At 40.9% G+C, this 27954-nt stretch overlaps 1 protein-coding gene across 38 annotated transcripts in view; it reads left to right on the top strand.

The window, feature by feature from the left end:
- Positions 1 to 23182, top strand: part of SLMAP (sarcolemma associated protein) — an 86310-nt gene extending 63128 nt beyond the window's left edge. For 29 of the 38 annotated variants that reach the window (XM_018915071.3, XM_050979549.1, XM_050979545.1 and 26 more), the window contains 5 exons: positions 3817 to 4137; positions 4957 to 5074; positions 5388 to 5559; positions 6972 to 7106; positions 11663 to 13611. In XM_018915071.3, the coding sequence (XP_018770616.1) occupies positions 3817 to 4137; positions 4957 to 5074; positions 5388 to 5559; positions 6972 to 7106; positions 11663 to 11752 (836 nt within the window). In that variant the 3' untranslated portion in view covers positions 11753 to 13611. Of the gene's footprint in view, positions 1 to 3816; positions 4138 to 4956; positions 5075 to 5387; positions 5560 to 6971; positions 7107 to 10557; positions 10648 to 11662; positions 13612 to 23086 lie in introns of those variants that run through there. The other 9 variants (XM_050979557.1, XM_050979552.1, XM_050979547.1 and 6 more) reach the window with 2 other exon arrangements.
- Positions 23183 to 27954: the final 4772 nt, after the last annotated feature.

Here is a 27954-nt window from a genome sequence, read left to right as displayed (position 1 = left end):
GGGAAACTATATAGTTTTGACTGTTTCTGTGGCATCATAGTCACTAAGAAAGGAAAATGTTTAGTTGAGTGTATGTTTTAAATCTGATTTCTTTCACCATATCTTTGAATGTTGTTTGGAATGTTTCCTTTAATTTCCTATGGTTGTAATAGTAACTTAAAAAATGCAAAAGATGTAATCTGTGATAGGTACCTCTTCTTCATCTCCCTTCAGTCTTTCTCATTTCTAAATGATCCAGGGACTCTTACTGTGGTTGCCTTGAGAGCACTCAGGAGTTTTAGGTGTTTATGTGCTAGTCAGTCTCTTCACTTCATTATAGGATCCTCTTAAAGCAATTTTTCATCCAGATCCACATCCAGCATCAGAGTATGCAGTAAAGTTGCTGCAGCAGAGACCCTGTCCCTGCCTTTTTGAAAATGGATATGATCAATTGTGCTCTTTTCAGCCCTAAATGGATACAGCAGGATGTAACCCATGATTTACCCAACTTCTGAGACACATGTGCTGTATCACATTAACTTCTCATCCATGCATGTGGGTGAGCTCGTTGGTAAGAGTCAGTCAGTCTGTCCAGCCTTAAGGTCCAAAAAGGCTATCTAGAGTCATTTCCTTAGAGCAAGTGTTAGTCTGAAGAGCTACTCAGGTACTGATTATTACAAAACTCAGGAGCTTCATCCTTGGGTTTTGTCAGCATATCGTTTGCTTTGGATCCAAAAATGTCTGGAAGACAGATGAGCAGACAGGCAGGTGGACTGAGAGTCCTGACTTTCTAAGGAAGTCAAAATAGCCCTAGAAAATTATTTTCTGGACAGTAGTTTGTTGGATAAAATGGCACTTGTCATGTACCAGTTACACTGAACAACTTCTGTAATAGCTCTGGTTTATGTGACTGTCAGCAAAGAATCTTTACATTTTCTGTCATTGCTCTTGTACAAAAGAGAAGCTTAAAGAATGCTCATCTTCAGAACAAGAGGAGCAATTTAATTTTGAGTGTTATCTTGCTCATAATGAGAATTCTCCAAGTAGCAAATGGTGTAACAAAAATTAGAAAATATTTGATAGTTATTTCTCTGCACAAATTTTTTTTTTTTTCCTAAAAAGAGAGAATGAAAGGAGAAACTTGAGAGAGCCAAACTTAATTGCAGAATTCTTCTCCTCTTCTCAATTCAGTACTTTTTTGTTTTCTGGATCCTTCTCAAGAGAGGTCTTGCTAATGTTTCCTCCTCTCCCTGTTGTAGTTCAGAATGTTCTGATGTTCACTGTGTGCTTTGCTGCTTCCCAAACTTTTAGGGTGTGTCGCGTCTCATAGTTTGGGAAAAACTGTCAGGATTCTCCCTTGGCAGCCCCTGTGAACTTCAGGGGAGGAAAAAAAAAATCAATTGGCAGCTTCATGAAGTAACATTTCTAGAAGTATTTTCAGGGAATCAATGTTTTAGGCCAGCCAGTGTTGTTGGCTTTGTTTGTGATAGAGAAGAGAAAGTGCCAGAGAAGCAGCTGAGGTCATGTCTCTGCGTGTCAGGTTCATTAGATGAACACATAGGTAGAGCAAGGAGATTCAAGTAACTTGTTGCTCCTTATTTAAAAAAAGTGCAAGAAGCAAAGCATTCAGTTTAGATGAGGTAATGGCTTACATAAATGAGAGATGTAATGGAAGTTTTCTTTCTAATTGTCCTCTCAAATTATATCCAGTGCTTCAGAAACCATTCCCATATTGTTAGTAGTAACTTTCCTGTCTAAGTTGTTTCTACAACTCCACTTAACATAGAACTCGTGTGTGTCTTTGGATTTTCAGTCCAAGGCTCTGCTTGTTTTCAGGCCTGAACATATAAAGGGAGAGTTGTTCATCAACAGCATGCACAGGATAAAAAAATCACATTTCTCTGAAATGCTGCCAGCACCAAGAAACAGGAGTTTAGCTTGGCTTGATGAAGAAAATACTATCAGGAAGACATGGCTTGCATTCCTTTGCTCAGGCACCTGCTGTATTAGCAAGTAGTTCTTTGTGTTCTTGTGCATATTATTTTGGTAGGTTCAAGGTTTCTAATGCAAGAATACATGAAAAGGCAATTGATGCATCATGTGGTTTTGTGCTGTCAGATTGTTCTCACCCACTTCTTCATTTGCTTTCTGTTAGTATAAGCCTGCAGAAATTACTTTCAAACGAGGTCATTGTAAGCCTCATTTTGCTCATATTCATTTCCAAATTCATCATGCTGCAAATGTTTTTGTTATGGAACAGATAGACTGTTTCATCTTACAGAGAATTGACATGAAATAATTTGCTATTAATAGATCTATATAGTCTACAATAGCTCTTAGGTATTACATATTTTTTCCCATTATTTCTTCTTCCTTCAAAGTGAGGAATTGGGTAATTCATAGGTTCTTTCGTGTATTTAATGAGATAAATGGAGCCTGTTTAGAGGAGGGCAAAGAAAAGGTGGATTCTGCTTCTTCATTGCACAACAACTATGTTACATCAGCAAAGTTTCTAGATTGTACCAGTACATGAATTCTTTCTGTATTTCTGCATATGTAGCTACTGAAAAACATCAAGTGTAATTGTCATGGAGGTGCAAGTCTCTTTTGAGTAACTGTGATGCTCTATCAGTTTACAGCAAGACTCATTCACATTCTTCTGTCATGTTCTATAATGGAGTGAGATGACAAAAATAAATACAAGTAACCTAGGAAGATTACTCAGCCTTGGTTATCCTCTCCATGCTTTTCACTGTCCTTGTTTTGCCCTTGGGGTCTGAAACATACAACTTTGAATTTGTAATCTTGACCCTCTACAGTATCTTACATTAGATTTTCAAATGCTCTTAAGAATTTTACCTTTTCTTCTCAGAGTAATTTTTTATTCATTTAATAATTGCTTTTTTGCATGTTGAAATCAGTGAAATACATTTTTTAAAAGTAAGTGAAATAGAACAACAGCAAATAAAACACTTTGCTCCCATCAGTGTTATAACTGTAGTTCTCTTACTCTTTCATACTTCCCTTTCCTCTGCACTGTACTTTTTTTTAAACTGTTTGCACTGGATTCTGTTTGTGTATGTATGTTTCTATGAAAACCTGCTCAGAGATGTCTTTAGTAATGAAAGGGTTTTAGATGGGAATAATTTGTAAGGTTTGCTTTGTACAGAAATGTCAAGTAGCCTCATGTGTATGTGACTGCTGCACGTTTACAGTGAGCTGTAAATGCTAAAGGACCTTCTAGCTCAGTGTACATGCTGCAGCTGTCCCTTTCAATTTAAAATTCATCTTGTGCTTTTAAAAATGCTTTCGCCAAGAAATAATGTCTATTTCCTCTACTGCATGTTGAGAACAAAGTAGAAATTATTCTGTCTCAAATATTTATAGCCATCACAAGTCAACTGCTGAACAGGCAAACATTTCCAGTGTAGCTTTGCAAATGTTTGGCTTGTGACAGAAGCTTTCTTGCTTTTCCTTTTGTCCCTGAAAGCCCCAATGTCCTTGTCCTCTAATACTTGTTTTGCTTACAGTGATGTTGGATCTAAATCTTGTTTCAGATTTTGGAAAGTTGCTTTGGTATCACACGCAGAGCACAGCCTTGTCTAAGAAAGCTTTGTCCAGACATAATTTTCTCTTCCTTTTGACTCTCTCTATTACATGACCCACATACTTGCCTCTTTAAGGATACAGCATTTGACAGGATAAATATATTTTTTCAATTGCATTAGGCTTCTTTAGCCCTGTTAAATATCAATGTGTTGAGAAAGGGAGGTAAGGTTTTTAGGTTTTTTGTAAATACAGTTTGGAAAAATATTGATGTGAACGTCTGCTTTCCAGCTCAGTTGCGAAGGTTACAAGAAGAAATTGAGAATCTTCGCAAGGAAAAGGAGAATGAAATTTCAGCCACTCGAAATGAACTAGTCAGTGCTCAAAATGAGATTCTGTCACTTCAAAAAGTAGCAGAAAAAGCAGCCTCAGAACGAGACACAGATATTTCTACCTTGCAAGCTGAGCTGCAGACGGTGCGAGCGGAGCTGGACCGCTGGAGGAACGATGCCTCGGATTATGAAAAAGAAATTGTCGATCTGCAATCCCGGTTTCAGCTCAAGTGCCAGCAGTGTGAGGAGCAGCAGAGGGAAGAGGCCTCTCGCCTGAAAGGTGAGTTTGAAAGGATGTCAGAGCATCCTGCTCTGCTACCAGAGCATCCTGCTCTCTGTGGTGGATGCCAGATACTCAAATCACTGCTTGGCTGTCCCTTTGTAGTCATTTACTCTGTGTGTGTATGTGTGTACACACACTGTATGCATTTATCTGTGTGCACCAAGGCCTGTGGTGTTACAAAAGACATTTTGCATCCTTCATTAAACACTTATTGTCAATTATGCCTAAACTAACTTATGCCTAAATTACTCTTTGACATCAGTAGACCAAGTGTAATTACACTTAGAAAAGGTGGAAGACTTTTACAGTTTGAGGGGTTCATACTGCCAGAAGGTTTCTAAGAGGACTTGTGTAACTTCTCTGTAGTTTAAGGCTGTTAAGGGGGAGCTCCTGACTTTCTAATTCTACCAAAGTGTCACTAAAGCTTATTGCTTAAAGCATTCTTTTCCTCATAACAGAGGTATGGTATTAGTGATTCTCTTGCTATTTTCAAGCCTTGGAAATTATTTTCTTCAAATATACTTTTCTGCCACTGTTTCTAAAATACTAGAGTTGACCCATAAAAAGACTGGTTTTTACTTCTTTGTACCTTAGAAAAAGCTTTAATGAAAAAAGGAACTTGTCAGGCACTGGGTCATAAACCACATAACAGTAGAAGATATGTAATGTTTTACAGGTAATCATGAGAGAATTCATGTGATATGATTACAAACAAGTGTATTTGAGATTTACAGCTTTTCCTCCATTTATTAGCTAGTGTTCCTTGAAGTAGTCATGAAATAATTTTACTTAATTGAATTAACTTATTCATTGCAGATGAACTTGAAAAGTTGAAGGCAGAGTGGATCGCTCTGGAAGCTGAATGTGCTAAACTGAGGAAGGAAAATAGTTCACTTACATCTGAACTTCAGCGACAAGAGAAGGAGCTTTCTAGGTAAGGGTACAAGGTTTCTCTGGGGGGTACCACAGCAGCTGAAGAGTTTTGGTGGTGCTGGTTTTTCTTCTCAAAAGAGATAGTAAATATTGGTTATACACAGCAAGCTGTGGACATATATTTAAAAGCAAGACCATGGCCAGCCTTTTGTGTCAGCGCTCTGTTTCAGGAGTTGGTAATGGTCTGTATTTCTCTGATTACTCTAAGCTGATATTTACACATCAAAACCAATGTGTTAAACTTTCAAGGGTGAAATGTGTCAGTTTGTGTACATTTAAAATGCATAAGGAATCAATTGGGTTTTGTTTTTCAGCTCTCAGAAACAGAGTTTAGCACTAACCAGCGATATAAGTGTTCTTGAAATGTCTCGGAAGGAACTTGAAAATCAGATGGGATCGTTGAGAGAAAAACATCAGCGGGATGCAGCCAGTCTGAAAACTCAACTCAGTGAAGCTGAAAGTCAAGCAAAAGATTTTCAGAAAGAGGTAACATGAACTATTTCCATTTTGCAATAATGGAATGCCCAATGGCTGACCTGTTTAAGCTAAAAGAAAAGGGACTTTTAATTCTTTACTTTTTTTAGTAAATAATTTTTTTCACATGTTTATTGCAAGCAGCTTAAATGGTAGCTATAAAAATATAAACTGGGAGTCAAATCTAAAAGGAAAGACTTCAGGTAAATACGTGTGTTCTTTGAGAACTTCCTAAACTTTACTTACATGCTTTACTGTAGTGAATTTACTTTTAAGATGTTCAGACAGGTAAATCATTATTCAGAGTCTTCATGAACATCATGGTCCAGAGTTTCTTTAGCTGTTATGAGTCAAAGTTAATTTTCAGAGTCTAATCTTCCCAGTTAGATTTGAACTCTTCTATTTGGCAATGGGACTACATATTCTTTACAAAGATCTTTTATCTTAATGGATTTGTAAGTGCATAAGGAAGAGTCAGCATTCTGAGCAGTTATTAATCTGCCTGGCCTCTGAAGATTATGTCTGCAAGAAGGCCACAGTCTCCAACACTTTCTTGCTTCCTCTTATGAACATTTGGAATGTTTCTCCAGTCACTGCTCTTTGTTTCTTGTGCAGTCCTTTTGTTTACTCCATGATTAATTCATTCATGTCACATTCCTTACCATTCTCAGAATCTGAAAATCCCAGTTGTCTTCATCTCTGTTTTGTAATTAGATCAGTATTTGTAAAGATGCCTCATCTTCTAAATTTGTGGGGAATGCCAGTACTGAAGGTCATTGGTTCTGTCCTTACTAAGCCCAGTCAGGAGGACGGCTAGAATAGGAAAAATGGAATGTGGGTTTGAAAAAGGAAAAGCTACTCATTCTATAGGAACATGTCACATTCACCCAGTACTGTTTGTACTTGACCCACACTGAGGATAGTGGCCTGACAGTAACAAGGCATAATGTTTTTTTAATGCCTGCCTTGCTCTTATGTTTGAATTTGCTGTGTGGGAAGAGGGTTTGATTTACTTCATACAGAGTGTTGAATTTTGCACCTATCAGAGGGGTGTAAGCTGCAGCCTAGATGTAAGACCACTATTCAAATGTGAAGGACTCCTTGTTCCCCTATTTCTTGTTTCATCTCTGTAGTTTTTACAGTCCTTTCCAATATGATAATGAATAATTGGTATGAGAGATTAAGGCTTTGCATTTACTTTGTATTTCCTTGGGTTTAGTAGTCCTAGCCCTGCCAAGCTGGGCAAAAAATTTTAATTTAGAAAAAAAGGAAATCTAAATTCTACCCTGTTTTTATGAAAACAGTGCACTGATGCAAGGCAAGTTGATCTAAGCAGATGACAGCCAAGGGAGCAGTGTGCTAAGCAGATGTCAGCATGTGCTGGGTATCCAGGGGTCCACAGATTGTTCTCTCTTTGTCTTTAGTATGAAAGAACACAGACTGTGCTCTCAGAGCTGAAGGCCAAGTATGAGGTAGCTGAACAACAAAACCAGTCACTCACGGAGGAGCTCAAACAGTGTAAAGAAAACCTGAAGCTGCTACAAGAAAAAGGAAACAATGTAAGTCTGTACCAAATGTGTGGGGAAGTCAGTTTATGACACTGGCAATTCTGCTGAGTGAAGGAATATGGAAGAGTCAAATAGAAAAGGATGGACTTTAAAAAAAAAAAAGCTGGGTGCCATATTATGCAAAATTCTATTTTAGTCCTACCTGTGCAGATTTGCAGACCGTTACACTGTTACAATTACACATGAAAGTTAAATTTACAGTTGCTTGACAGTTTTAAGTATGTCCTTAGATACCTGCTCTCTTGAAAATATGTGACTTAAAAACTAGTGAACCAGAACTAAGTAAAATTTTCTGATTTCCAAGAATGATACAGGGGAAATAGCTGAAAACCTAAATCCAAATGAATTGAGTAAACCTTTTCAAACTGCTCTCATTTTATTAGTATTGATTACAATGGATGTTCCCACCTTACTCTTGCTTATGCTTCTTAACCATGGTTATTTCTGGTGGGCTCATGCTTTAAGCAGTACAGCTGAACTGTGCTTTCTAGTCACTAATGAAAACAGTGCTCTCTGGTTTTCAATTTATTTGAGAGGTTGTATCATTAGAACTGAGTTGTCATCTAGAGACAACTTATTTTACTGAGATTCTGACATCTTCCAAACATTAAGGGTGTGGCAGACACATTATAAGGTGGTCATAGCCTTGTTTTAGATCCCTTTCTACCCCGGGGGGGGGCTGGCTTTGTCTTCCTGTACTGCCTCTGTGGCCATTGCAGGGTGAGCAGCTCCTGTAATGCACAGTACAAAACAGGAGGATAATGAATGCTCTGTAACAGACTTTAGCAAACTGTTTCTCTGACTACAAGGAAAGTTTTACAGGTCCTATCCTCTAAATCAGCTGGCTGCTGGATGCCTAAAGTTAGTATCAATATTTTGCCATAATTAATCCTTGAATATAAACCTTGAACATCATGGAGCTGTCAAAGATGTAAAGAATTCAAAGCCTTTCTCACTTTTTTCAGACATATTTTCAGGAATATGATTTCATCATTCTCTTGGAACCTGATTCTTGCTTAGGATTTTTCTGCAGTGCTCAGAGTTACTTGACTTACTTAAAGCAGAAGTCAAAAACAACCCCACTAAAACCCCACCCCATTTTAATAGAGAAAATCACACTGAATAAATAATGGCAAATGTGAGATTTTCTGCTCTGTTAAAAAGATAAATCTCAGAATCAAAATGATCAGTGGAAAAGGGGGAAAAGTAAGAGGTTGAAACACTGTGAAGGAAATTGGAGCACCTGATGAAAGTGGAAAAACTGAAAGGAAATTTTAGGGAGAATTAGAGGTGAGTATTTAAGTGAAAGCAGAAACCACGGGAGTTGCCAAAAGCTGCTTGCAGAAGAGGAGTTAATTGTGACAGTTGAAACCTGGAGGTCAGGGTGTGATGAAGAGCATCCTCCATATAAGGGCAAACTCACTGCTCACCAAACATTACTCACAGTCAGTAATGTAAAACATATCCATCTTGGGGATTGTTTCAAACATCATGGATACTGGGCTGAGTTCCAAGGTCAAATTTTTCAAGTACCATTGCCCCTTTATGCTGGAATCATTATCTGCTACTTCATTTCTGAGGACAGAAAGTGACTTCCCACTGTGGGATTTGTTCCTTTTTGCAGCCCATCTGTGTCTGAGTTTGCATATCTTCATATTCTAAAAAAAGATGCACAATTATTGAAGCACACAGTTAAAGGCTCTTTGACAATAGGGAGATTTGTTATGTATTGATAAGTTTGTGAGGGGAAAATCTAATAATTTGGAGGTGCTCTCATTGAATGTGATGGATATTTATCATTGGTTTCATTTGCCAAGAATGTGTATAAGTTGCAAAAATATATCTATAGAATTGTTCAGTGAATCATCAAATGTTAGAAAAGACAAGGCTTCTGTACTCCATTTGGGATATCATTTAAATATTAAGTTTTAATATTTAAGTTTTACTTTTAACAAGATGGCAGTGTTGTGTTTTTGAAACGCTTAGCGGTGCGGTGTGCACTTGTGTCTGCATGCTTGTAGCCACTGGTTACTTCCTGATGCGCTTTACACAACAGATTTCATGATCTGAATGGTTTGAGAACATCAGCTGCTCTGGTTGATTTAAACCTCTGGCACTTTTTGATCACTGCTGTGATTATTTCTGCCAACAGGCTTTCTGTGGGAAGGTGGCACTGTGATTCGTGGCACCCGTGACACAAAAATAATCTTGCATGAAAAAGTCTTCAATAGTTACACTTAATTTTTCTATTAAGTATTTGCCTTGATTGAAAAAAAAATTAATTGAACAAGACTAGAATACCTTCTAATATTCCTGTATTTTGAACCATATTGGATGTTCTGTGAATCAGTGATTCCTACAAATTCATAGCAGGATGAGATTTTACTTACTAATCACAATGTTTTAGAAAAGTTAAGCATGAATTTACCATTTATTTATTTGACTGAACAAAATCAAGGTAGCTTCAGCACAAACAATTTTAAAAATATTTGGCATGGTTTGACCTTAACCTCTGTGTGTCTTTGTGTGTGCACAAATATATAGAGTAGGATACAGAGAAAGCAGATGTCTTCCAAGGACAGATTAAAAAGCATTTAGGTCCATTTTTGCTTTTAATTTTTCATATCACAGATTGAGGCTGTTCCATCCAGAATGTGCAGTAGTTTCCATGAGTAGAACACAGCTGAGAAAAAGTGTGGATGGTTCTGAGGAGGCCATAAGCTGGATGAACCCTGCAGTCTGGCCAGCTGCTGGTTTGGCCCAGCTGCAGCATTTGATCAATTTTCAGAATCACATGTGGTCACAAGGCTGCTGACCTGGCAGAGATGCTGAGCTTTGTGGTATCTCTGATAGAAATGTGCTTCTCTGCATTTTAGTAACTGGATGTGGATTGTACAATCACGTTACAATCTCACGGAAATGTCTGAACTACTGGGTTTGCCTGTGGACGTAGCTGTAATTGATTCACTAATGGAGGAAAAAAGATTGTTTTTCCAGAGGTTTGTGATGGAAAATGGAAAAGGCTAACTAGCAAGGAATGAAGAAATAGCTGAAAAATCTAATATTTGGTGTGAGTCCATCTCTCAAGAAATCCAGATAGGATTTCCTCTTAGAAAAACTAAAACCAACTCTAAATAAGATACAGGCAAATCAGTTTAACATTCATATTGTTCTCAATATGTGCTAAATTCCAAGTTGTGACAAGAGGTTTCTTGGAACATTTTCTGCTTACTTCCCTTTATTTTTAAACATCCCTGTTCATTTGAGTAGAATGGTGTACTAACTTTGTATACCAGATTAGATAATGCTGTAATGTGCTAGATGTCTTTAATACATTTCACTTAAAACAAAACTTACTGACTTATTTTCCCCTCTCTAAATCATCTTTACCTGATTTGATTTATAGCACAAAGTGATTTTTAATATCCCTTCCCTTCTTTAGCCTTCCATATTACAACCCGTCCCAGCCGTATTCATCGGCCTAATCCTGGCTTTCCTGTATTGGTGTTACGGCCCATTGTGGTAGCGAAAGGTACAAGCACTACTGTTCAGTCAATGTATGTTTGTCCCTCACCTGTTTGTGCCATTTCTGTATCAAATAGTGCATGGTGAAATGCTCACAGGTACTTCTTTACCTGAAGCAAACCCTTCATTTAATATACCATTCTGTTGACACTGATGAGCTGAGCAATCCACTAATCATTTAACATCTCTGAGATTTCTTGAATTCTAACAATGAATTTTGTTCTAACTGGTGCTTGAACGTGCCTCTTCTAACTCGGTCTCAGTTTGTCTGTAGCAAATGGGCTGCCTTTTGCACAATGCTGCGATCCTAGGGCTTGTAAGAAAAGTTAATTGCTTAATTAACTATGAAAAATGAAGAGTTTGCCTCTAATAATAAAATTCAACAAGCTTTGGTTCCTATCTATGGACTAAGAAATTCCTCTCTGGCTCTAAACACTTTAATTTTTCTTACTATTGCTGATTGAAAGATGGGGAAAAAAGACAAGAAATAGGTGGTTGGTTTGTATTCTGAACTCTCAGCTTGCATTTTCTCTTGTCTCTCAGTGTGTCCTCTTAAAATGCCATTGTTGTCATGCAATGTTGTGACAGTCTGTTAAAAATGGTATTGTTAGGATCTGCTACAAGCTAAGTCACAGATCTGGATTCAAACGGTCAAAAGTTAAAGATGTGCATAAACCTCTGTCTAGCCTTGACTTGGCATGAGCGATGTTTTAAACATCTCAAGCCTTGGCACGTTCAGTGGCAGATTTCTCTGAGGTGTGTGCAGTAACAAACCTGGGAACACGGAGCTGCCAAGAGTCCTCCAGCCCATCCTCAGTCACGAAGAGCTGTGGAGTTCCTGTGCTAGAGGAACGTGGTTTGCTGTGGTGCTCCAGGTCAGGACTAGCCTGCAGCAGGGCTCCTGGGTGACATTGTAGTGATGCCTATCAACAGGTACTCAGGACTTGCAGGAACCACGAGGTAAACTGATTAGTATGAATTAGAACAAATATGATATTGATTTCTTTTTTCTCTCCACACAGAGACAATGGCCTTGGATGCCTGTGATGGCAGCTTTGGTTGCTGTAACAGCCGTGGTGCTGTACCCAGGCCTAACCAGAGCTTCTCCATGAGAACTGTTGTTGAATCCATACACCGTCCTCCCTTTAGAAGCTGGCAACATTCATATACTGAGGGAAAACAGATTAATTCTCTTCCTTTTTACCTCTTAATACAGCACAGCTCTGCGTGAGAACAGCAGTAGGGTCATTTGCTTTAAACTGTATAAAATGTATCTGTCTATAAAGAGGGAATAAAATTGTGATTCATCATTCTGTGAGCAATATTTTTGCTTACAACTTCATGCAAGTTTTAAATTAGTATGTTGGGATTCTGAATACTATAATGGTGGCCTAAAGCAGGCTTCTTGGTACCAAATTATTTATAATGGCTAGGGTTGTGGACACTGACTTTAGAATCTGATTGCTAGACTTAAGAGGAAAATACTGATTTGGACATCCAAGCCAAGTAACTTTGCAGATACTTGGGAAACAGATGCAGTGTGCTCAGTGCCTTTCAGTATGATCTATTTTTTTTTAAACTAGTGTATCATTTTACTTGCTGTTAGTCACTGAGCTGTTGGGAACAAGACTTAAGAAAACTTCTCTTACTACGCCTTTCGAAGGAAGCATATTTTTCTTTCATAAGGATTGCTTTATTAATGGGTTTTGGGAATAAACACAATTCATGTCCAGCCTTAAAGAGATAGAGATGCTGATGGTGAAGACCAGCCTAAAGTATTTAGTGTGAGCGTGTGCGAGTGTAAGCATGTGTGTGTTCTTGAGTGAACTAAGGTGTTTCTGGGAGCAAGTACTTGGTCATTTGATGGACATAGTGCATTGATTCAACTTATGTTAACTTTAGTTTGAATGTAATTTATTAAATTTCATATATTTAAAGAGATACGTTCTTTAAAAGTATGAATACCTTCTCACATATCACATGTATCAGTTTATTTTTTCAGTCATTTGATACCTTCTGACTTGAGCTGGAGAAGCTCTTTAGAATAAGCTTTTGTGGACGTAACTTTATTAAGAGAACTGCTACAGTACGTCTGTGATAGCTGAGAAAATCTAGATACATAAAATACTACGGAATTGGAATCATATACCTGATGAAGCATTGTCAGGTGAAGATGATTTTAATTTGGTAGTAAAATTTTGTGGCTCCTTATCACATGGCTGTAAGTATGATGCAGTGGTCCCCATTACAAAGTTTATTTTCCTTATCTAAGTACTATAACTATTGCTATTTGCTGACTTTTGGTGGGAATCACTGTAGTTAATGCTGAATTCAATGTAGACAGTAGTTGTCTTGTTCAGCTCAACAGTTCTGTCAAAAAGTTTATTAAAGAATTAAATAATATGTTAAAGAATGGTAAAGTAAAGTAATATGGCACTGCTAAAGGAAACTTCAAAATAGGGAGGTAATCTCAGCAATTCAATTGGCTTTAAAGAACGTTATGGCAATCGACAGATAGTTTAAATATTTAAATAGAAATTTAGTATATAATTTACTTTGTGAGGTTTTAAGGGTCATTGTCCTTTAATTAAAGGTTCTATCTTAAGTTACATGGGATTTGCTAATGGGAGGATTATTAGTTGGAGAAAATAGTCCACAAGTGACTTGTAGAAAATAACTATTGTCATTTAGTTCATTCATTTCATCCTTTTCATCCTTTTCAGTTGCAGGAAGCCACCCAACCACAGAACACTCGTATGCCAGTGGTACTTAGTACCTCTTGTATATAGGTTATTGCAAATATTGTTCTGAAATGCTTAACTTCAGAATTACATTTTTTTAAGTAATTAATTGTTTTAAATCTATTTTGTAAAGATATAAAAATACAATAGAATTTCTGGAGTACAGATTAAACTATTTGCACTAACACACGTGATGTGCATGATTTAATAAAATAACTTTACTCTCCCTATGCATGTTTGAGTTGAATGTCATTTGAAAACAAGAGATTCATGCTAAGTTTCTTTTGCACTAGATATTGCCACAGTTACTAGGCACAGTGTCTGCAGCATGTCCAGTAAGAGCAAAAGACTTTTTTTTTTTTTTACCTTTTATTTCACATTTGTGCTGGTTGAAGTTCTGGTCTAGCTGATCCCTCTGTCTGTGGTTTTCAGAAGGAAGTGGGGTAGGAGAGAGTCGTGGAAGGCTTGGGAGCATATTGCCATGGAGGAGCAAGAGGTGTTGGAGCTGCAGGGTGGATGTGCCCATGGCAGGGGTGGTGAGATGGGAGGAGCAGTGGCTGCAGGTCCTGGGCAATAGAGGAAAGCCCTGCTGGGGAAGGGAGCCTGATGCTGCCTCCTCACCTCTTCAGCATCTCAAACTCCCTGTTTGTACCTATTTCAGCTACTGTTTCTTTTGCAGTGGATTCCCTCCCCTCCTCCCTGCTGGTAGCCTGAGGAGGTGGAGCCTGGCAGAGCCTGGGGTCCCTCTGCCCTGGCAGCAGAGATGGTGCCAGGTTCCCTGGGGGCAGCTGGGGGGGGGCCCTGCACCACAGCAGGTCTGCCTGGGGCTTAATTTGTCCTTGCAGTAAAGACAAATGTTGTGTTTTCCAAAATCTTTAGCACGTCAGAGAGCTGCAGTTTGAGGCTGAACATGGTTGTATTAAAGGAGAACTATTTCTAATTTCCTTACATGCATGTATGCATATTTATATTCTATACACAGGTGCATAGTACACATTGCATGGGGGCTTGTCCTTACAAGTATACCTGTGGTTCCCTAATACAGTGCCTTTTCCAGGAGTTCTTGACATTTGCATGTTCAAAATGATGAGGAATGAGCTAAAATGCACAGTTCACTCTTCTGTTGTGAGAATCCCTGGAGAAGGGTTGGGTAACTGGGAAGGTGCTTTTCTTCAGTGCTTTGATCCTAAAACACCAAGTGGAGTTATTTTGCAAGGACTCCTTGCACAAACCTTTCTGGGTTTTTATTGCTTTTTTTAATGGTAAATGTGTGTGCTCTTTTACATTCATATTTAGGTTCTTCTTTTGTTAGGCTTGATTAGCTGAGCCTTGGAGTTGCTCTACCAAGCAGCTTTTCACTCGTGTGAGATGCTCCATTTGTACAACAAGTGCTCTGAGCTTGCACTGAAATTTGAGGTTTTAAAAAGGTTCCTCATAGTAGCAAAGTTAGAGAGTTGTTTTACCAGTAACTAGTTCAATTTGGAAGATTTATACTGAATCTTAGAATATCTAAACACTTCTTCAGATTTGTCCTGGTGTCTTTAGTGAGGCACCTTTTTTAAATTCTAAAAGAATTTACCTACGTTGGGACTGCAACATCAGGCCTTTTATTTAAAAATACAAATATGTGAAAAATATAGTGTGGTTTTTCTTGTAGCTGAATTAAATGCGTTCTTCCAGAGTCTTTGCCTCATCCTTTTTGCAGAATGTCTGGATTTTTTTGGTGCTAAATGGAGAATTGTGAGCCTGTACAATCTATTGCAAGAGTTCTCATGAAACAGTGAGAATTAGTGTCAGATAACTGATAGCTGAAGCAAAGGTAATCAATCGCCTGTGCATGTATTTTTGGGGTATATCCCTAAATTATTTTTCTAAGCAAGTCTTCTGAAGTATGTTACCTGTTCCAGATTTGTGTGCTTTATGTAAGATTTTGAATGTCTCCTGCCTTAATCCATAGGGTTCTGCCACTTGCAAGAATCATTTCTTTGGCTTGAATCTTTTCCATGACAAATCCACTGCCGAATTCATTCCACCAGCAGCATCTGAGTGCTCTAAAACACCAGGTCACCACTATGGCTTTTGGGAAGCCACTGTCCTTTGCACTGGCTCTGCAGGTGGGGCTGGCCAGGTTTCAGCAGGGGCCTTTTCTCCCCTCTGGCTGTTCATCCACCATTAGTGTTTCATTAGCAACTGCCTCAAAATTTTGAGTCTCCTATCTGAGTCTTCTATTATTAATAGCAATTGATCATAAAACAGAATTAGAAGCCATATTCTTCTCTCTTGCATATACCTCTGCGTCTGTTTGAAGAGTGATTGCTTCCTGCAAACAGCTGCATTGAATTCCCCAGATCCAGCTGATTTGCTCATCCCAGTCCCTCTTTGCACGTGCTTATGAGCACAGAATTCCTCCTTCTTCTCTGGTGGGGAATTGGGCTGCAGTATAGGGGATTATTTTCTGGCCTTCCTGGGTTTTTACTTTGTACAAATTTCTTCAAAGTGAGCAGAGGTTTGTCCAACCAGAACAAAGTTCTTCTGCTTGGAAGAGAGGGACTGCACCCATTCCTGCTTAATTGCTGGGTGCTACCAGTGTCTGACTAAAGGCTCCCAGCAGTAGAAGGTAAATCAGCAATTGAAACACAGGTTTTGATGGGAAGGGACATTACAGGCTCAAGTTCCCAATTGTAAAGGTAAGGGGAACTCATCTGATCATTAATCTGTATATCACAGTCTTAAAACTTCAGTCTGATTTCAGCAGCAGCAGAATGTCAAGAAGTTCAGCATTTGTTAGGAAAAAAGAATCTTGCTTTGAGAACTTCAGGAAAAGGATCAGCCTCTGTAGATAAGGTACGTGAGCAACTACTGTTCTCTCAAAAAAAACCCCAAACCAATCCCCAACCCTGTGTTCCAGTTCATCTTGCCTTGCTTTCCAGAAATGGAACTCCAGTACATCTCTCTTGGAGGATGTTCTTTTGCTGCAAATCTTGTCCTCATCTAGGGATTTGATGCACCATGATCATAACATCCAATCTTACTTTTTATGAATGAATTGTTAAATTTTTTTCTTCATCCCTCTAGTTTTTGTTGTCAGCTTTTATAACAATTTTTAATTTTCCAAATGTTGTCTTTTGAAGAGTAGATGCCAGAAGAGAATGTGTCCTTACAGCTATTACCATACTAACATCATATGAATAGACAATAAGCTTTGTATCCTGCTCTGGTATTCTTGTTTGATTGTCTACCAGAACTTTTTTGTGGGGGGGGGAATTCACTGACTTCTAGCTTCTAGACTGAACCTTGTCAATCAAATCACTGCACTCCTCACATCACCCCAGTATGAGGTGCACCCTGTGGTAGCTGACTTTGCAATATTGTTTGGTAAAAACCACTGTAGGCAGCAGGCCCAAGCAGCAGCCTGTTCCCATCACTGTTCAGCACAGCAGTGAAGGAGGTTTTTTCCCTTTAGGTTTTATAGGGATGACTCCTGAAGCTTTATTCTAGACTATTGATCATACACTATTGAACACTAGTGAGAGAAAAACTGATCCCTGAAGCACAATAGGGAAAATATTCATAGAATAATTTCTTCACTTAGTTTTCACAAACTGACAGCTGTTCTACATTATTAGTTAACAGTGATAGTAGTGCAGCAATCACTTCTATTGGAATGTCATGATTTACAGAAGTCTTGATTTAATAACACTAATAAACTCATTTTTAAACAAATTTGAAAAGGGGAATTTTATTTTCTAAATGCTTTGACAGGTATGAATTATTTTACATTCTTGAATCTTTTGTTGACTGCTTCCTGTAGATTGTTCTATGATCTGCTTACATCTTAGAATGAAGCAAAGCCAGTCCTTTTCCCAGGATGAGACATTTTACTGTCTTTCCTCAGCCCCATCACGTTGTTTGTACATTTTTGACACTTCCTTCTCCAAGCATTTCAAATTCCAGGTTGTTCAGTGACTGAGTTTCTCAGCATGCTCAGTGAGCATCATTCCCAGAGCTGGCTGTGTCTCAGCTCCAAGGCACCGAGGGATGTGGATGTGTGTCCGTGCTGTTCTGGGGTTGTGCTTGCATGTGGTGGAGCAGGACATGGGAACTGGTGTTCTGTAGCCACGAGAGAGAGTGGGGGTGTAATTGAGCTTGTTGGGTAAATGGTTCTCAGCTGTGGGAATGGAGATGTTGGCAGGGAGAGATAATTCCTGTCTTTTGTCAGGTGAGACACTGAAAATGCCAATGTGCTGCCAAAGTGGGTCATCCCTTCATCGTGTCTGATGAACAAATCCAAAGCCTGGGTTAAACTAAAAGCAATGTTTTATTACCTGATCATATTAGTCAGTAAACTGAGACAAAAGAGTGAAGTCATCCATTCATTCTGTTTTGTTGGAATAAAATGTAACCAAAATCTTACCTGTATTTGTTTCAGTACCCATTGTTGGGAGATGGATTTTGTTTTTTTAGAAACACCATGGCAAAGTACTGCCTTCAGTATGGAATGAATCTGCTATTTTAATCTTTTCATGCTAGATCATTTATGAAGTTTATATTCTATTTATATTTCTTGTAAGGAGTTCTTGCTCTGGAAAATAATTTTATTGAGTATGTCATCAGTTTTGATGTGACAAAACTACTTCTTGTCTTGAATACAGTGGCTCTTACTTTAAAAATGTTCCAAATATGCAATATGTCTTTTGGGATGAATAAATGGTAAAAATTATGAGAATAAATTTACATCACAACAGAAAGCTGATTTGTATTGTACATAGTCTTTCATTCAGCCTAACTCCAAATTTCAGCACTCCCCAACTTCCAAACCTGCTGCACTCTGCTTTACTGGGATAGAAAACAAGTTACTAATTAATGATTCAATTAAAACTGATTTCAAAGTTGGAATCTATTTACCTGTTTACTTTGTGCAAATGGGATTTGCAGCCACATGACCTTCCCTCCTCTGTGTGACATGGTAAAGCTGGGCTCCAACAGGTCTGAACCCAGGGAAGGAAGGGCTGGAGCACGGGGTAGGAATGCAGCCTTGGTTTGTGCAAGAGTCAAGTGGGTTTAGTGGTGAGACATCCTCAGGGGATCAGTCACTGATCATCCTTTAAGAAAGACCAGCAATTCTACAGTATTTTATCTTTACTGTAAATGAGAGGGAATTCTGGAGTTCTGTTTCAGTGCTGACTCAAAAAAAGGACATTCAATGAGTCACTCACATAATTTCAGCAAGTTTGAGGAAGGAAAGTCTCCTCCCTGTTTGGAGACTGTGTGGTTTGGATCCACCCCAGGGCGCAGTTTAAGTACACATGGTTTCACTCCAGGCAAGCAGTAAGTCCTGGTGTAAGACCCAGGTAAATTTTCTATTTTTCAGTTTAAAAAGTTAAAGTCAGAATTGGCATTAAAACATTCTTCCAGATGCAGTAGATGGCTGGGGGGAGGAGGGAAGCCTAAAAAGGTGGTAAATATATCTGCTGCTCTTCATGGGACATTGCTGTTAGCATTTGATGTGTTACAAGTTTGTCTCTAATTCCTGTCTCCCAGCACCAGTGCAGAGCTCTCTTCCTTAGACCCTGAATGAGTTTATTTCTGAGTAATGCTACAGGTAAAAGGGGTTGATAAAGTTTGCTCATTTTTAAAGGTTCAATGTCAATATTCCAGGCTCACTAGGTGTGATATTCAAGGCATTTGGTGTTTCTATTGTAAGTGTAGCAGCCACAGCTGACTGGCAGTTTTTCTGTTACAGAGCCTGACTGGAATCCAACTGTAGCTGGCCATTGTAAGAGACATTTATTGCCTTTTTTTTTTTTTTTTCCACTTTGTAATTATTGCAGTGGCACATAAACAAAGATATAGCCTGCAGCAATTTCACTGTCATTTTTTAATTGCACTTCCAGCCTTGGGTTGGCCAGGTGTTGGTGTGCCTGTGCTACGTGTTGCAGCAATAGTACATCCTTCCCCTGCGGACTTCTCTGAACTGTAATTCTTCTTTAGGAGAATTATGTCCCAGCCAATCATAAATAAATAAATATGAACATATTATAAATATTAACAATCTCCCTTATTATTACTTTACATGATTGCCTTTGTAGCAAGTGAGGGTGTACCTTAGCACATCCATGTCCTTGTTCAGGAGAAAGTTTAGTAGACAAATACCAAAAAAATTCTGGTGTCTTATATGGTGTGTCTCATTTGAAATCTAGAGAGTGGTAAAAAATCATTTACCCCACACTGATGTTTCTTCCAGTAATTGAAAAACAAATACTGGAATAATTCCATCTGAATGAGCCCTTCTGGGATGTTTCTTTGGTGAGAACTGAATTGCTTTGTCAGATGTGTAGGATGTTGCATCTGCTTGGAATGTGAGTCTGTGAGACATCCCTGCTACTGAATGACTGCCTTAGATGGGCAGGGAAATGTATCAGGGAAATCTTTGTTGTAAGTTTGTTGGGATGGAAGATGAGCCACAGTACTGGCAGAGATAATTCAGCTGAGGCACCTCAGTTCTGCTCATGTGCACGTGGACTCACTAACAGTGGTATTCATTTGGTTCATTTAATGCAAATTGTTCCCAGTTCCCATGAAATACATTTCACTGGAGATTATTCAAACATGGTAAGTTTTCAATTGTAACATGGAGAACAGTAATTGTGTATTTAGTCATATTCTGCAGCTGTGTGGCTTAATGCTTTATTTCTTGGACTTAAGGCCTCAGTGCAATTCCACTAGCACAGAAACTCTTCAGAAAACTGCTGTTAAATTTTGAGAGCATTTTGGAGTTCTTCGGTCCTTTTGGTTGTGAGGATCCTCTGAAAATATAAAGTTCTAACTGTGTGACACGAAGGTTGCTTCCTGCAGCCTCTGAAGTGCAAGTTTGGGAAGCAGTGGATTTGTGATGATGAGTGTGGCCATAGGTGTCCATGACCCAGGTGTGAGCAGCCCTCTCCTCTTGAGGAGAAAAGAGGATGATGAGTCAGGGCAGAGTCACATCCTGGTAACACTGGCTGGGGACACCACCACCTCACTCTTCCTGCTTCTCATAATGAAAGCTGAGAAGCCATAAAAAGAAGCTCACTGAAGTGTGAGAAAGGCCAGTCCTTCAGCCATCTGTGGCTGCCCAAACTTGCATGCAGGAATCTCACGTGTTCAAAAGCAGCTCAGGCTCAGCACTGTGTTCCTGGAGGTCTCAGGCTCAGGTGGGCTCTTTCCATGGCTGTGGCTGGTGGCTGCAGAGCCAGGCACGCATAATGGCCTTGCTTCCCTCCAGCTGAGAGCCGTGTGCTTTTCTCTGCAGTCCCAGGCTGAGGTGGTTTGCTGTGGTGTGGCTCCTGCTGTCCAGTGCTGACACCTGCCTCAGTGTCTGCCAGTGTCCAGAGTGGGAGAGAGCTGAACCCCAGCCCTGACTGTGCCCATCTGGGCAGGCTGTGCATGCCCATCAGTACAAAGCACTGTCTGCCTCCTGCATCTCAGTGTGCTCTGCTCTGCCTTTTTAACAGGACAGAGATTTAGGTAAAGGTGTTTTAAGCTTTTAAAATTCAGTGTGTTACAAGGGTGGAGTTGGAGTTGCCGTTTGTGATGTGTACTGTGTGCACAGATCTCTGCTGAGGCATCTTAGTTTGAAAGAGGGTGTTTAAAAACCTTCCGCAAATATATTGACTGCTTCCCAGTAACTTTTAACCTGGCATTGAAGCTGGAGAGGATTTTTTCTTTTGTTTCTGTGCTGCGTTGCTTAATGCATGCAAAACTGACTCATTTAAGCAAGGATATTCTACTAACAGCTTTAGACTCAAATCACAAATTTCAAATACGCTTCAAAACATGTTTTGTGGTGGAAAATACTTCCCCTGCAGCCTTCTTGGGGGTGTCCTTGCTGGTAGTTGCTGCTTCTGTTTTTCCTCAAATATGTCAGGGTGGTTTTGCTGAAATAAATTATTTGTCATCCTCAGAGCATGAAGGCCTTGGTGGCTGTGTTGTCTCTGAGCACGTCACCCCAGCAGCCCTGAGCTGGGTGTTGGGCTGTTTTGGTTTACTGGACAATAAACTGGTGGCCTGGGAAGCCTGACCTGGCCTGAATCAGCACGAGGGGTGGCAGGAGCCTGCAGGAGGAAGGTCCAGGTGTCTTGAGAGGAAGGAAATGAGGGGAAACCAGCGTGTTTTGGGCAATGTTCCCACCCAATGCAGGGGAGAGTCATGGGGTAGGGGGCATATCAGGAAGGGAAGGGTCAAATGGGCCTGGGAAGGATTTTCCTGGGTTTTACCACAGAGGGAAAAGTACTCATCCAGCCTTGAAAGAGCATCTCCATCCTCTGCTGGTGTCTGCTGCCTGCCTCCCTGAGCCAGCGTGCTGGTGGAGAGCCCCAGCTGCTGCCCGGGGCAGGGGGAGCTGCCCTGTGTGACCCTGGGGGCAGTGAGAGGGAAGGTGCTGTTTAATGTTTAACACACTGTGCAGGAGAGGGGCCTCACAGACAATGTCTGCCTTCCTGCCCTGTGCCTGAGCCTCATGGGAAGCCTGCTCCATTCTTATCCCCTTCCTGGCACTGACCCGTGGGTCTGCTGTGACCTGAGACTTCCTGTCACCCCTGCAGGGCACCTTCCACCATAAGAGCCAGCTCCATGGGCTTCCCTTGCCCCGAATGCAGGAGGTTTCTTCTGCCTGTTGCAACAGGGAGGTGACCTGGAGCTGTGTTTGCAGCATGAAGCAGGTGAACAGTAAAATAGCTGCCAGGGGATTTGAACTGGTGTCCAGTTCTTTGCTCTGGGCAGTCACAGGTGCAGGAAAGGTGGTGGGCTGGGATTTGGTGGAGATCACGTTGCAGAATGCAGCTGGGTACACTGCCATGGGGGCACAGTGCCACTGCAGGGTGGGCAGAGCCCCTGCTGAAAGCAGCTCTGCTGGCCCAAGTGCCAGGACTTGTGTAGGGCACCGTGGAGGGTGCACCCGAGCCTGGCTGCATCAGGAGAAGGTAAGAGCTGGGAATTCTTTTCTGCTGTAGCAAGAATGACAGTGGTGCCAGCACATCCCCTGGTCTGAGTCTTGCCTTGGCTAAACTGTGTCCTACGAGTGAGATGCCTTTGATGCATCTGTTGCCTCATCCTTGCCTCATCCATGGAGCTTGGCTTGAGCCATCTCTATGGCTGAGAGACAAAGATCCTTTTAAAACTTAAAAGAATCTTTGTTCTAATTTTGTTTTGTCTAATTCTCACTTGTGTATAACAATGTACATAATCTATATGGAAAAAATTATCTTCACTTAAATGTTGTTTCCTCTATACACATGCCAGTGGAAAATGCTTCATTGATACTTCCTACAATCCTGCAGACCCAGACAATGCAGTTCTCAGTACTGTTTCAATCTGAATTACTGACAAATAAAATAGTTTGTTAATTTTACCAGAAGCAGATGTCAACTTTCTAGCCTTAAAGCAAAAGAACCCACAAACCAACAAAGCCCCCAAACCAAAAGAACCCTTTAGACTCAGTGTGTGGCCTAAAGGCAACTATCCCCATGCCTGTGCTGCTAATTGGGCCCTGCCTGTCACCCTCATTAGCCCTTGGGCTTTTGGGCACTGCTGAGAAGGAAAAGCCCCATTACAGGGTGTGTGAAGAGTTGTTCATGATGTCTCTCTGTGGGAAGAAAAATTCAGTTCACACCCTGTAAGTCCAAACTATAAGGTAAAAATAATCCCTTTCTATTCTCTCCTAAACAGAACTGCTCCTGGAAAGCAGAAACAAATCCTAGTAATTGCTCTATGTCCCTGGAGTCCTTAACAGAGCATCTGCAGACATGACAGGAACAAGACCTGCTCCCGGATCCCTGCAGTTCCGCAATGGCAGAGATCAGTTCATGCGTTACAGTTTCAGTGCTCTGGGTGTGCTCAGTGCTGGGGCACTGCAAAGAAGATGACTTTATTTTCCTGCTGCAAAGAGGTTGAAATCTTAACATCCTGAACATATGGAAGGAGAGTTTTCTCTGACTGTCAAAAATCTCATAAAATGTAAGCTGGGGGGAGAGGGGAGGCCACGTGCATGCTCAATGTTCAAGAAAAACCTATTTGTGCTCAGTGTAATGACAATATTTTTCAGTTGCAACTCTCCTGTGCAGAAGTCTAATCTCCCTACTGTGGACAGAGTGAGAGCAATGAGAGCTACATCACTTTTAACGTGGCCAGTTTTCTAAGAACAAAAGAAAGTTATGTCAAATATGTGATTTGGGTCACTTTTGCAGGTTGTTTTTTTTTTTTTTTTTTTTTTGTCTGTGCTTCTATTTATGCCCTGGCCAGTTCTTACGCTCCCTACCCTTGAAAGAAAGTAGCCATGGTTGCTAACTTCAAGAGGAAGGAGACTGGTTTCCTAGGTGTGATCTGAGCACCATTGCCTTTATTTATGTAAACAGTGACATCATTGTCTATTGCAGAACGGGAACCCTGGACGGTTATGGGAGAGCACATTTAGGAAGTGTCCTTATGAGCAAGTGTGATTCATCCTCAAGTGTGTACATTTAAGAAAGATGCTGTATCCTGGGTCAGATGAGTTCTGTGAATCTGACTTTACTCCAGCTCAAACTGTCATGTATTAGCAAAAATTAATCACTTTTTTTTCCTTTTAAACTATTTGAAAAGTGGTGCTTGCAGCCTGCTGGGGAGTGTAAAGAGCAGCAGAGCCAGCTTTTTTGTCCCCTTTCAGCTTCTTCAGAAATCTGCTTTTGTACTCCTCCAAAAGCCTTTTGTAAGTGGTGCCTGACCCATCCAGTGACGGTAAGGGCTGCCTTGTTCCTGGGATTCAGTGTCAGTCATCCAGGGGCTGGTGTTCAGGGCATTGCTGAACTGCCAGTAAAGCACTGAGTTTCCTACTGGGGGAGTTTGCTGATGTCTGTTAGAAAATACCACCACAGCCAGGTTCAGTCTCTTCTCCATCACGCAGCGTGGGGAAATATGCATCCTTTTTGGCCAGAGCTGCAAAAGCAAAACCATAGAGCACAGTATGGCTGAGTTGCTGCCAGCGGTGAACATCTGCTCTACAGCTTGTCCTTCAGCCCTTAAAGATGTTCTGTGAGCAGCCAAGAGCACTGGCCTGGCTGGGTTCCTGCATCTGTTTTGTACCTGAATGGGAAATCACTCTCTCCAAAGGGAAGGGTTGCAGACTGGCAGGCTCCACCTCTGTGCCAGCTGCATGTGTGCAGCAATGCATGGACCTGCCTCCTGGAGAGAGAGAACCCTGGCTTCTCCTCCCTTGGATTTTCTGTGCCATATTCACTGGGAAGAATTGCTCCTGTAGTGAATTACCATGAGGGAAGTGGACAAAAGCTTCCCATTTCCTAGCACCTGCCTTGCTGCAGGAACATGTGTCTGTGCCTCTTCTTGCTGTTAGGAAGTGACTACATCTGTGCTGGTCAGGCAAGGACAGAAGGCTGAAAGTTCTTTGGGGTTTTTTTTTTTGGGGTTTTTTTTTTGGGGGGTTTTTTTTTTTTTTGGTTTTTTGGGTTTTTTTTTTTTTTGTGTCTGTTTAAAAATTAACAAATGTTTAGCAAGCATTAGTGATTGTTTCCAGTGAGTTTGCTTCCAAATTTGGCCTGGTGTCATGGGAAAGGCTGGGGTTAAGTGCTGTTGGACATCGGGAGGTGCCATGGCCCAGCGTCCCCCAGCCGTGTCCTAAACCAGAGAACCTTCTGTGCTCTCTGAATCGTTTCCGCAGTGACTGAAGGCAAATGTTGCATTACACCAGGGGCACAACAGCATTCCCCAACCTTGTCTAGTAGCTGTTGCCACTTTTCCTTGGCTTTAAGCCAGGGCTGGCTCAGCAATCCCTTGGGTCAGATTGCTGATTTCTCTGCTCTACTCGGTGCCTTTTCCCGCTGCCGGGCCAGACCTGCCCATCGGCCTGGGCTGGCCCTGCCCAAGGCTCCGGTGCTGTCCCGCTGCTTTGGGGGAGGTCACCAACTTGCTTTTATGACTCCTGCCAGGTTTCACTTGCTCTAATGCCTGAGTTTCACACTTAAACCTGAGGAAGATCACATCTGAAGGTGTTCTGGCTTTCCAGCTCCCTGTGGGAGGGGTGACTCCCTGATGGCACTTTGTGCTTTGTTTTGAGCTTACCAGTTGTCTTCTCCCTCATCTCAAAGCAGCAGCTTTATAAAAGAGATGAACCCAGCTGGCAGAAGTGGGATGGTTTGGGGCTTCTCACAAACGTACACCAGTTCTTCACTGGGGCCAAATTGCAGCAGTGCCCCAAACAGAACCTCAGTGTGTCCCACTGGTGGGGTCTGCCCAGGGCTGAGGACTGACGTGCAGGGCAAGAAGCAGCTTTGACTCCTCCTGCTTCCAGGAAGGTGAGGAGATTTGGACCAGTTTGGGAGAAGCTGATCCTCGTTTGGAGAAGATTTTGGGTGTCACCTTCATGTGATGCTTCTCAGGAGTATCCTCGAGATACCATTTACCCAGAAGATTTGCTGTGCCTGGTAACTTTAGGGATGTGTGTTTCTTGCCTAGTCTTGCTATGATCCTGGTGAGCCATCTGGAAATTTCATCCTATGATTACTCCAGGATCTGGAAGACCTTTTGTAACTACTAATCCCAGAAACAGATTTTTCCTTCATCCTGTCTGTCAACACAGCCTTTAACTTATTTTTATGGGCTTCAGCACATGTTTGAAGCATCACTGCCTTAGGATACAATTTATTTTTTCCAGAGTATCTCAGTGCTCCTTATATCTACTTATAGCACTTTCTGAGGAACAGCTGTTTCATGGGTATTTATTAGGATCCTCTGTGTCCTTCAAAACTTGACACATCTCTATTTGCACACCTAGAACAGGAATCAGTGTGACTTAGCATGCCATGAGCATGAGATTCTAGGAAATTATGCTTTTTGGTGCCACGTATTTTGCTGCAAAAAAATTGAGTAATGTTTTCATTGGTAAGACGTGAAAAATATTTAATTTTAAAATATTGATGGAATTAAAGCAAGGGGGGTACAACAAGAAGACTAATCTAAGATAACTGGTGCCATACTAGCTTCTTGGTATTTTGCCCCTTTTTATTGTGTCTTGCCCTCTGGCTCTTGTTCATCCACCAGAATAACTTGTGGATGAAGCTTGCTGTATGTGTCTTGACTGCTCTGTGGCAGGAGTGGGATATGGCAGGCAGGAATCCTGTGTGCAGGAAAAGCTGTTTAATAGAGTGCCATCAGTGCTGGGGGAGTTTGGGAGGGTCTGTGTTGTCATCTTGCCTGGAACCATGGCCTGTGTTCCTGCTAGAGCATAAGGCCCCAGGCAGAGGTTCAGAGAAGCTGCCTGGAGGATCCTGCCGGACACATTTCCCATGGCTGGAGCATGGCAGAGTGAGGAGAAGCAGGAAGAGTCTGTGTGTGTGCACAGCCCAGTGAGGGGCTCTCTGCAGGTGCCCAGGTTTGTTGTGTGCCTGTGTGTACAGTGGGCCCTTGTGCACTTGCATTGTGTAAAGCCACCCTCTGCAAGTCAGCAGAGATGCAGGGAGAGCTGCCTCCTTTTTCTCTCTTGGTAAGTGAGAATTCTTCAAAAAATGTTTTTACATTTCTTGGGAACAACAGAAAGGCTTGACCTAATTGCTGTTCTAAATGTATGCCCATGGCTTCTGAAAGGCACAGCAGGATATAAAACCACCAGTTACTAGTTCTGATTTTTGCCAGAACTTCAAAGTGTTTCCTTTTATGTAGTAATCTTAAAACTAGTCCAAGAAAACACTCACACCATTACTTAGATATTCCAGTTGTGCCACCAATACGGAAACTTAAATTATTATATTTCCCACAGGCAAAGCTTCCATCCTTAGTTAAACTTGATGGTCTTCTGCTTGCTTGTAGGGAAGATAGAACTCCCTTCCATGGTCTGAGAAATGGCTGCAGCTCAAAGCTGAGCCAACAGTGGTGATTGATGGACTAAAAAAATAGGACCTTAATATAGTAACCAAAGTCCTATTTAGACTTTAAGTGTTTTTTAATCATAGTCATATCCTTCTCTGGAAAAGAAGCTTCACATGCCCCAGCCAGTACTCATTTACTAAATGTTTTGCTATTTTACTGTTTGAGATTACAGTTCCCATCTCTATCACTTGTGCATCATGCTCAAACTTAATCAGTAGAGATAAAAGCTTGTGATTAAAAGCAAAATTAGTCAGTAGGACCCAGTCCTATCCCCTAAGTCTTAGTCACTTCTTGAAAAGCTTTGTAAGTGGTTCACCTGCTGTGACAGTGTGGCCCTGTGTGGTCTGTCAGTGTGTTTATTTTGTGAGCAAGGCCATTGCACAGGATTCATTCATGTGTGCTCAACAAGCCATGCCTGCTCTGCTCCAGAGATTATACCTAAATAATATCAATGAATTATGAAATTGAAAGGGACATGGGATTTTTTTGGTCAGGTTGTATTGGGACTTACTTGATAAGTGCAGTTATGTGGGCAGAGTCTGAGGTATTTCTTTTTTCTGCTGGAGTGACCTCACAGTAGAACTTTACCTGACAGTCAAGCTAAGGTAGGTTTGTCCCTTGGCCACTGGGCCCAGGAGAGCCCCAGGAGATGCACCAGGTCCTGGTCAGGAGAAATTCTG

Source organism: Serinus canaria, chromosome 12 (assembly GCF_022539315.1).
Source record: "Serinus canaria isolate serCan28SL12 chromosome 12, serCan2020, whole genome shotgun sequence".
Classification (NCBI taxonomy): domain Eukaryota; kingdom Metazoa; phylum Chordata; class Aves; order Passeriformes; family Fringillidae; genus Serinus; species Serinus canaria.
This window is presented reverse-complemented; position numbering and strand designations above follow the sequence as displayed.